Source organism: Loxodonta africana, chromosome 17, assembly GCF_030014295.1.
Source record: "Loxodonta africana isolate mLoxAfr1 chromosome 17, mLoxAfr1.hap2, whole genome shotgun sequence".
Lineage (NCBI taxonomy): Eukaryota > Metazoa > Chordata > Mammalia > Proboscidea > Elephantidae > Loxodonta > Loxodonta africana.
In genome coordinates, this window is record NC_087358.1 from 72,804,132 (window position 1) to 72,815,543 (window position 11,412).

The 11,412-nt window shown below is 44.9% G+C and overlaps 1 protein-coding gene across 1 annotated transcript in view; it reads right to left on the bottom strand.

Moving 5' to 3' along the window:
• LOC100676051 (guanylate cyclase soluble subunit beta-2-like) overlaps positions 1-4,004 on the bottom strand; it is a 43,232-nt gene extending 39,228 nt beyond the window's left edge. The window contains exon 1 of the mRNA XM_023551228.1: positions 3,923-4,004. Within this exon, the coding sequence (XP_023406996.1) occupies positions 3,923-3,989 (67 nt within the window). The 5' untranslated portion in view covers positions 3,990-4,004. The remainder of the gene's footprint in view (positions 1-3,922) is intronic.
• Between the last annotated feature and the right edge of the window lie 7,408 nt (positions 4,005-11,412).

Sequence of the window (11,412 nt, forward strand, 5' to 3'; positions counted from 1 at the left end):
CGAGAGAGACGCAGCAGCCTCCCCATCCTGGCTCTAGGACTCTGCAAGATGCAGATTTCTAGGAGGTTCTCTGCATCCAGGAGAAGACCAGGAACAGGAGAAAAGACACAAGTGCCAGTCAAGCTGCCACATAACAATAAAGGGAAGCGCCTCCTTTTCTATCAGCCCAGGTGCAAGGGGTTAAAACTGGAGCTATTTCTTAATCAAAAAATTTGTTTGACATTCAGAGAAAAGGGAAATCAGCTCGGAACCTTCCCAACACAGGCACGTTAACACATTACTACTTGGTACTAGAGAAGCCACCTGTCCCTGCAGGCTTCGGGTTAGCTAGCTGATCCGGTATGTTCTCAGGAGCACCTGCTGTTCCGTATTGTGGTGTCTGGACCTGGCTCAGATCTACAACCACCTCGCATGGAACTCCCGAGGACAGCAGACTCATCTGTGGGGTTCTCACGTGTCATCAGCTGCTGTCAAGTCAGCCACCGACTCCCGGTGGCGCCATTCACAAGAGGTTCAGACCATTGTGATCCACAGGGCCTTCACTGGCTGATTTTTCAGAATGATGCCAGTCCTTTCTTCTGCTGGGCCCCCAGAGGCACCGTGAAAACCAGCTGGAGACCAGGGGCCCTGCTGCCCAACCCTTGACTGGCCCTGAGCTCTGGGCTAACACTTCAGCAATCCTGCTCTAAGGTCTGAGCTGCAGGGCAGATGCTGGTGCAGTGTCCACCCACGATAATCTCTAAGTGCCATCTCAAATCGCGCAGGGACCCAAAGGCTGCATTGCCTGTGAGGAAGAGGTGAAGGAGTTTCAGTGGGACGGAAACAGGGACATGGGTGTGGAGAGCCTGGAAGTGTGCAGGGGCCTCCTCTGCTTCCTGACTCATCTCCGTAGAGCCCGGGGCAGTGGAGGCTGCCATCCCCACCCTCCCTGCAGCCCCACCCCCAGCTCACTGTGTGCTCAAAGCTGGTGAGAAGGGAGGAGGAAAGAATATACTTTTTAAGAGCTTACTGTATGCTGGAAACCACATTTGAAATTTTGACACACATTATCTTGTTGAATTTTCAAACCAACTCTGAAGGGTAGATCTTATTACTATTAAACTTGTTCCTCACTCAAAACATGGTTAGTTTCCAAAGACCAGGTTGTTATGTGAAAATCAGCATTATACAAAAATGGAGGATGACCACATCAGGTCACAAAACAGAGGATGACTACATCATTACAAAATTGTGAAATTACATCATAACGTAACTGCCAAATTATGTCATTACATAATAGCCAAATTACATCATTACATAAATGCCAAACCACTGAGAATCATGGTCCACCCAAGTTGACACATAACTTTAACCACCACAGCCAGCGTTACAGAGGCCTCATACTTCAACATTTATTATCGTCAGATGAATGTCGTTAATGTGCAAGATAGCTGGATAGTAAATTTTTTACTGTTGTCATAAATGTGAAATGTCAGACAACAAGATAGTTGATAAGTAAGGGGTAGGTGTATTCTTATTTAGCCAATGAGAAAATTGTTGTTGTTAGGTGCCATTGAGTCAGTTCGACTCATAGCGAACCTATGTACAATAGAATGAAACACTTCCCAGTCCTGCGCCATCCTTACAATCGTCGCTATGTTTGCGCCCATTGTTGCAGCTACTATGCCACTCCATTTCGTTGAGGGCCTTCCTCTTTTTCGCTGACCTTCTACTTTATCAAGCATAATATCCTTCTCCAGGGACTGGTCCCTACTGATAACATGTCCAAAGTATGTGAAACAAAGTCTTGACATCATCCTCGGTTCTAAAGAGTATTCTGGCTGTGCTTCTTCCAAGACAGACTTGTTTGTTCTTCTGGCAGTCCGTGGTCTATTCAATATTCTTGACCAACACCATAATTCGAAGGCATCAATTCTTCTTCGGTCTTCTACCTTTTGCATACATATGAAGCTATTGAAAATATCATGGCTTAGGTCAGTCCTCAAGGTGACATCTTTGCTTTTTAACTCTTTGAAGAGGACTTTTGCAGCAGATTTGCCCAATGCAATGTATCATTTGATTTCTTCACCGCAGCTGGCATGGGTGTGGATTGTGGATCCAGGTAAAATGAAATCCTTGACAACTTCAGTCTTTTCTCCATTTATAATGATGTTGCTTATTGGTCCAGTTGTGAGGATTTTTGTTCTCTTTATGTTGAGGTATAATCCACACTGAAGGCTGAAGTCTTTGATCTTCATCAGTAAGTGCTATCAAGTCCTTTCACTTTCAGCAAGCAAGGTTGAGTCATCTGCATATTGCAGGTTGTTAATGAATCTTCCTTCAATCCCCACGCCACATTCTTCTTCATACAGTCCAGCTTCTTGGATTATTTGCTCAGCATACAGATTGAATACGTATGTTGAAAGGATACGACCCTAACGCACACGTTTCCTGACTTTAAACCATGTGGTATCCCCTTGTTCCGTTTGAACAATGGCCTCTTGGTTTATGTACAGGTTCCACATGAGCACAATTAAGTGTTCTGGAATTCCCCTTCTTCACAATGTTACCCATAATTTGTTATGATCCACACAGTCAAATGCCTTTGCATAGTCAATAAAACACAGGTAAACATCTTTCTGGTATTCTCTGTTTTCAGCCAAGCTCCGTCTGACATCAGCAACCTTCCACGTCATCCTCTGAATCTGGCTTGAATTTCTGGCAGTTCCTTGTCAATGTACTGCTGCAGCTGCTTTTGAATTATCTTCAGCATAATTTTATTGGTTGGTGGGTTGGGTGATATTAATAATATTGTTCTGTAACTTCTGCACTCTGTTGGATCACCTTTCTTGGGAATGGGCGTATATACGGATCTCTTCCAGTCATTTGGCCAGGTAGCTGTCTTCTAAATTTCTTGGCATAGATGAGTAAGCGCTTCCAGCATTGCATCTGTTTGTTGAAACATCTCAATTGGTACTCCATCAATTCCTGGAGCCTTGTTTTCTGTCAATGCCTTCAGTTTATCTTGGACTTCTTCCTTCAGTACCATCGGTTCTTGATTATACGCTACCTCATGAAATGACTGAATGTTGACCAATCCTTTTGGGTACAGTGACTGTGTATCCTTCTGTTTTCTTTTGATGTTCCCTGTGTCATTCAATATTTTAGCCATAGAATATTTCAACTATAACTCCTCAAATAACTTGTCCTGGGTCATTAAACTAGAAAGCGACAGAGCTAAAATTTTCTTTGCCCCATACCTCTTCCTCTCAGAGCCTGGGGTGGGCCAGGTAATATAAAAACACTCTTGCTGACACATCCCTGGGAGAAATCAGCCCAGGAGTACATGTACGTTACAGTGGGATCATCTGAACTAAGCTTTCACATGGGGCTGCCACGAGTCGGAATCAACTTGACGCAACTGGAAAACAACATTTTAGGAGCCCCTGGGTAGTGCAAGTGGTTCGCCAAAAGTTTGGTGGTTCAAATCCACCCAGAGAGGCACCTCAGAAGATAGGCCTGGCCATCTGAAAAATCAGTCACTGAAAACCCTTTGGAGCACAGCTCTACTCTGACACACATGGGGTCGCCATGAGTTGGAGTCGGCTCGACAGCAAGTGAACTGATAGCATTTTAAAGTCTGGAAAGATGGGGATGAAGAGGCTCAGCACCCTGCCGAGCACACCATCCACGTCCAGACAAACAGGACCCTGGCTGCCATTAGGGAACTCTCACTGCTTAATCCTCCTGACACTCAGAGTTAATCATGGTAGCCCATTCTGAATATATTACAATACCTGTCAAAGCCAACGTTAATGCCAACTGTGATGGTGATGGTGCAGATGATGATACTCAGAGTGATACCCATGGCAGCTTTTGTCTACGAGAAGCCTAAGACTTATGCCAAGGGAAAGGACCACCCATGAGCCCTTTCCACACTTACCCAGAACCTTCTGGGCCTCTTGGATAAGCTTAATGGTGATAATATCATCATACACTGTGTAAGTCATGAAGGCTTCTTGTACTTCTGCAGAAGCTCTGAAAGATAAATCAAGGGGCAATGAAAACCCATCAACTGTGAGCTTAGCCCTGGGGACACAGCCATAGACTCAGCAAGATATAGTAAAAAGACTCCGGATTGTAAGGAATGTTAGACCTTGGAGTGTTCTGGTGTCAACTCCTCCAAGAAGCCTCCTCTGGACCCTTTTGTGCCAAGAGCTCCCTTCTCCAAGCTCCCACAGTAGCCTATGCATTTCCCTAACTTACATTAAGATTGTTGGCCTCACCCCTGCCTGGGCTCCTTGAGGGCGGGCACGGTGACTGCTTTTGATCTGTGACGCGTGACCCCAGCAAGTAGCACTGTGCTTAGCACAAGGTGAGAACTTAATACATGATCGTGAACTTGGAACTGAGGGGTGATGGAGTCTCATTCTCTGAAGCAGGGAGAACACCTGATTGAGCATTTCACATGGTCCTGCAGCAAGCAGCTAGCCAAAGCTGGTGAGAAGACACTTAAGCTGGGAATCAGAGGCCTTGTGCCACTAGTCAGCAATTCAGTCAACCAATGGGAGTCAGGTGGTCAGGGAATGCTTCCCTGAGAAAGGGGTGTTTAACTGAAGAGTGAGGAGGGTGAGGAAATGGTGTATTGAAAGGCTCTGGGGTTGCAGAGAGTATGTTTGAAGACATTTAAATTTATCCCAGAACATATCACAGAATCTGGGAACTGGGAGAGGTATGAAATTGCTTAATTGTTCAATTTCCCACCCTATACTCTCTCTGATTGCTGGTCTTCCAGTTTCTGCTCAAATGCTCCTAGTGACAAGAAGCTCACTCCTTTGCAAGGCATCACATGCCATATACAGACTGCTGTCTTTGATAAAAAATGCTTTCTCATGTGGAACCAAAACCTACTTCTGGGCCCTAGTACCAGCATACCTCGTTTTTTGCACTTCGCAGTACTGCATTTTTTACAAATTGAAGGTTTCTGGCAAACCTACATCGAGCATGTCTATCAGCACCATTTTTCCAACATGTGCTCACTTCATATCTCTGTGTCACATTTCGGTAATTTTTGCAAATTTTTTAACTTTTTCATTATTACTGTATCTGTTATGGTGATCCGTGATCAGTGATCTTTGATATTACTATTGTAATTGTTTTGGGGTGCCACAAACTGAGCCCATATAAGACGATGAACTTAATAAATGTTGTGTGTGTTCTGACTGCCCCACTGACCAGCCATTCCTGTCCCTCTCCTTGGGCCTCCCTATACCCTGAGACAGGACAATATTTAAATTAGGCCAATTTAATAACCCTGCAATGGCCTCTAAGTGTTCCAGTGAAAGGAAAAGTCAAGCGTCTCTCACATTAAATCAAAAGCTAGATATGATTTAGCTTAGCAAGGAAGGCACGTCCAAAGCTGAGACAGGCCTAAAACTAGGCCTCTTGTGCCAAACAGCCAAGTTGTGAATGCAAAGGAAAAGTTCTTGAAGGAAATTAAAAGCAGTACTCCAGTGAACACATGGAGGATAAGAAAGCCAAACAGCTTTATTGCTGTTACAAAGAAAGTTTTAGTGGTATGCGCAGAAGATCAAACCAACCCCGACATTCCCTTAAGCCAAGGTCTAATCCAGAGCAAGACCCTCACTCTCAATTCTATGAAGGCTGAGAGAGGTGAGGAAGCTGCAGAAGAAAAGTCTGAAGTTAGCAGAGGTTGGTACATGAGGTTTAAGGAAGGAAGCCGACTCCGTAACGTAAAAGTGCAAGGGGAAGCAGCAGGTGGTGATGTAGAAGCTGCCCCAAGTTACCCAGAAGATCCAGCTAAGGTAACGGATGATGGTGGCTACACTAAACAACAGAGTTTCAGTGTAGACAAAGCAGCCTTTTATTGGAAGCAGACACCATCTAGGACTTTCACAGCTAGAGAGAAGTCAGTGCCTGACTTCAAAGCCTCAAAGGACAGGCTGACTCTCTTGCTGGGGGCTAATCCAGCTGGTGACTTAAAGTTGAAGCCAATGCTCATTTACCATTCCCAAAATCCTAAGGCCTAAAATCTTAAGAATTATGCTAAACCTACTCTGCCTGTGCTCTATAAATGGAACAACAAAGCCCAGATGACACCATATCTGTTTACAACATGGTTTACTGACTATTTTAAGCCCCCTGTTCAGACCTACTGCTCAGAAAAAAAAAAGATTCCTTTCAAAATATTACTGCTTATTGACATTGCACCTGGTCATCCAAGAGCTCTGATGTACAAGGAGATTAATGTTTTCATGCCTACTAAGCCAACATGCGATCTGTAGCCCATGGATCAAGGAGAAATTTCAACTGTCAAGTCTTAGTATTTAAGAAACATATTTTGTAAGGCTATAGCTCCCATAGATAGTAATGGGCAAAGTCAATTGAAAATCTTCAGCAAAGGATTTATAATTCTAGATGCTATTAAGAACATTCATGATTCATGGGAGGGGGTCAAAATATCAACATTCGAGAGTTTGGAAGAAATTGACTCCAACCTTCATGGATACCTTTAAGGAGCTCAAGACTTCAGTGGAGGAACTAACTGCAGATGTGGTAGAAATAGCAAGAGAACTAGAATTGGAAGTGGAGCCCGAGATGTGACTGAATTGCTGCAATCTCATGATGACACTTTAATGGATGAGGAGTTCCTTCTTATGAATGAGCAAAGAAAGTGGTTTGTTGAAATGGAATCTACTCCCGGTGAAGATGCTGTGAACATTGCTGAAATGACAGCAAAGTGTTACATAAACTTAGCTGATAAAGCAGCAGCAGGGTTTGAGAAGACTGACTCCAATTCTGAAAGAAGTTCTACTGTGGGTAAAATGCTATCAAACAGCATCACAAGCTACAGAGGAATCTTTTGTGAAAGGAAGAGTCAGTTGATGCAGCAGACTTCATTGTTGTCTTATTGCCACAGCCACTCCGACTTTGAGCAATCACCGCCCTGATCAGTCAGCAGCCATCAACATCAAGGCAAGACCCTCCATCAGCAAAACGATTACAACTCACTGAAGGTTCAGATGATGGCTAGCATTTTTTAGCAATGAAGTATTTTTAAAAAATATTTAAGTGGTATTTATCATTTACCAGACAGTAACCTTAATTCATGTAACATTTACCTTAGCTCAGGGAGGCAGTATAGTTATCCCTATTCCACGGACCAAGAAATCACAGCGCACAGCGGGTAAGGGACTTGCCCAAGCTTATTTAGCTGGCAGAGGGCAGAATGGAGATTCAAACCCAGCCAGCCAGGCACCAGAGACCATGTTCCCAAATGCTGAACCGTAAAGCCTTACACGTGAAGATGGTTGTTGGGTAACAACACAGCGGCACCTGAACCCAAGGTCAGCCCCATCTCCAAGAGACCAAAGAAAGACTCCAGAACCAGTGATCATGACATATGTATGGTTTCTTTGGGAAGCTTACTTACAGGACTGTGGCCCAGGGTGGCGGCTGGACCAGTATAGCGCTCCGTAACCACCTAGCAAGGGACACAAGCTTATATACCATTCCAGCTGGGACCAAGGCTCATTGTTTTTCTCCCACGACCTTGGGCAGTCAGTGTCCCCAGGGACTTCAGGTCCAGGCCCAGATGTTTTCCTTCTTGTTGCTAAGGCCTTCCTTGGCCTTGGTCGCTGGCCCAGTCATGCCCCTCCCGGCCTCGTACCTTAGCCCAAGTCCATCCCGAATTCATCCCCAGCATGCTTCGGGGAAGAGCAAAGCTGATTCTATTAGGAGGGGATGCATACAGCTGAATAGTATTACCCTACAATTGTCATAGTGTTATTTGTGTATGTTCCTGTGTGTGCTGCAGGTGAAAAGTTTACAGGGCAAATTGGTTTCTCATTCAAAAAATTATACACAGATTGTTTTGTGACATTGGTTGCAATCCCCACAATATGTCAGCACTGCCCCTTTCCTTTTCCACCCTGGGTTCCCTGTGTCCATTCCTCCAGTTTTCCTGTCCCTTCCTGCCTTCTCATCTTTGCCTTGACGCAAGTATTGTCCATTTGATCTCGTATATTTGGTTGAACTAAGAAGCATTTTCCCTCACGTGTGTTACTGTTTGTTTTATAGGCCTGTCTAATCTTTGGCTGAAAGGTGGGCTTTGGGGGTGGCTTCAGTTCTGAGTTAGCAGGGTGTCCAGGGACCATAGTCTGGGGATTTCTCCATTCTCTGTCAGACCAGTAAGTCTTGCCTTTTTTGTGTGTGTGAATTTGAATTTTGTTCTATATTTTTCTCCCATTCTGACATTATGATCCCTGTCAGAGCGGTAGGTAATGGAATCCAGGCCCAGGAGGTAGAGGTCGTGGTTCGTGTGGACCGTTAGTCCTTTGGACTAATATTTTCCTTGAGTTTTTCGTTTTCTTCATTCTCCTCTGCTCAGTACATGATGGGACCAATTTTTTAATTAAGGTATGTACTTTTTTTTTTTTAGATATAACGCTATTGCACACTTAATACTACAGTATAGCGTAAACATAACTTTTATGTGCACTGGGAAACTAAAAAATTCATGTGACTTGCTTTATTGCAGTATTCACTTTATGGCAGTGGTCTGGAACCGAACCCGCAATATCTCTAAGGTATGCCTATAATGGAAACCCTAGTGGTGTAGCGGCGAAATGCTACAGCTGCTAACCAAGAGGTCGGCAGTTTGAATCTGCCAGGTGCTCCTTGGAAACTCTATGGGGCTGTTCTACTCAGTCCTATAGGGTTGCTATGAGTCGGAATTGACTCGACGGCAGCGGGTTTGGTTTGGGGTGGGTATGCCTATAATACCTTCTATTTGATGAATATCTACTTTTAGCCAAAGAGATGACAAATTATTTCTGATTATCTGTTTTACTATTGAGAATGCCGATGCTCAGAGAGGCTAAGTAAGTATATTGCCAGGATCACCCAGTTGGCAAGGGAAGGATCTGGGCTCTGACCCCAAGCCTGTCAAACTCCGAAGCCCATAGACCTCCTGCACCTTGCTGCTTTCGTTCATTGGTCCTAGCTCCACCCTCCGGGGAAATGCAAACTGGGCTGGTCCCTCTTCCAGATGGGAAACCTCTCACATTTGGAGTTCTCTAGAAAGACCTGGCTACCTTCTTCTGAAAAATTAGTCAGTTAAAACCCTATGGATTCCACTAGACTTACTGGACCAGTTAGAGAACTCACCAAGACAATTGCCCTGAAACACTCTTTAAACCTTGAACCAAACTCTCCCCCGAGGTCATTTTTTAGCTAAATAACTGATGGGCTCAGAAAATAAAGACTGTCACCAGTGAGTACTATATTCCTTTAAAAAATTATCTGTATGAGACCAAACAGTCAACAATTACTTTAAAACAAAAATGAGAAGGCAAGGGGGCAGGGAAACTAGATTAATGGAAATGGAACAACTGGAACAGAAATATTGAGAAGGTTCACAAATTGTGAAGGATGTAACCAATGTCACTGAACAATTTGTGTATACATTGTTGAATGTCTACATAGCACTGTTACCTGCTGTGTAAACCTTCACCAAAAACACACACAAAAAAATTATTAAAAAAAAAAAAAACCTATGGATCCCAACAGAATATTGTCCAATGTAGTGCTAGAAGAGGAGCCCCTTAGATTCAATGGCACTCAGAATACACAGTGGCCTCAACAGTGGACTCCAGCACACCAACGATGGGGAAGGTGGCAGAAGACCAAGCAACGGGATGATCTGTTGTGCATGGGCTCACCATGAATCAAAGCTAACTCAACAGCGGCTAACAACCACCAATTCTTTCCTAAATCTGTATTTTTCTGGGCTAAACACCCTTTTATCTTTCTAGAATTCATTCTTTCTCGTTGTACAATGGAGTAATAACATCTGTCACCCCTTACAGGAATGTTGACTGGATAAAATAGGATCACAGAAGGGAGCAAGCTTGGGGAAAACCACCACCACCACACAGATCTGAGGAGATGCTGCAGTGATCATGACGACAGAGGCAGCACTGTGTGCTGGCAGGGGACCTGAGCTGAGGAGTTAGGAGACCTGCTTCCAGACCTTTTCCTGACACAAATTTGCTCTGAGGGAAAATCACTTCCCCTCTCCAGGCCTCCATTTTCTTACGTGAATGACAAGGGACCACCTGTCAGTTTGTCGTACTGTGGTGGCTTACATGCGGCTATGGTTTTGGATGCTTTGCCACTGGTATTTCAAATACCAGCAGGGTCAACCGTGGTGGACATGTTTCAATGGAGTTTCCAGACTAAAACAGATTAGGAAGAAAGGCCTGGCAATCTACTTCTGAAAATCTGTCAGCGAAAACCCTACAGATCACAGTAGAACATTGTCCAATATAGTTAGTGCTAGAAAATGATCCCCTTGGTGGGAAGGCACTCAAAATGCACAGTGGCTACAACAGTGGGCTCCAGCACACCAAAAGCTGTGATGATGGCACAGGACCAGGAATATTTTGTCCTGTTGTGCACAGAGTAGCCGTGAGTTGGAGCTGACTCATCGGCAGCTAACGACACCAAGATCAGTGTTCCTCAGTCTTTTGAAAAACCCATGCCCCTCCCACACACGCATGCACTGGGATGCTCAAACAGCCCCAGCAGCCTTTGCCCCGTTGAGGATCTCTGGCCCACAAGCTGTCTAGTTGCCTGCCACCTGTGAGAACCCCCGTCTTGCTCCGCATCTGTACCATCTGTACTGTGGCTTCAGTATGGTGGAGGCAGCTGTTCAGAGAAGCCGGATGTGGGGCCACCACGCTCCCTGTGCTGGGCTATTCTCTGCCATGTTCCCATCTGCTCTCCACCTGCCTGCCCCGGGCCCACAGGCGGTGTGAAAACCTGTGCCCTTTTTCTGTGCCTATGAGCAAAACAGAAACCTTATGGACAAGCCCCATACTTAAACTTGACCTGGGGTCATAATTTGTTCTGAAGACCGCATCTCCAGGATAGCTGGGAATGTAACATCTGCAGCCCAGTCCTCTGGTGGGACCACCCGTTCATTCCCGTCTGGGCCTGGCAGACTTTTCTTCTCTGGAGGCTGAACTGATAACACTTTGGTGTAGGAGATTTATGTGGGTCTGTACAGATGACGCCAGACGCGCTCAGTCTGGACAGGTTGCACAGATTTTTGGCCTTGTTTATTGGTTCCTGTGCTGGTGCGTGTGACACTTCCCACAGAGCCAGCGCACTCTTTATTCCCCCAGAGTCATTCAAACCACTCTGTGAAACCGTATGTTCACCAAGAATAAAAATAAATGTGATATTTTCTAACGAGGCGGCACAACTGCCAAGAAGAAGGAGGAAAGAAAAATGGCTATTAGAAAACGTCTGGAAGAGATTGGGGTTTGGGAAAGGAACAAATGTGGCCATTGCAGTAAGCGTTCGCTGCTTCCAGCTCATACGGTAAGGGGTGCATTTCGTGGACAC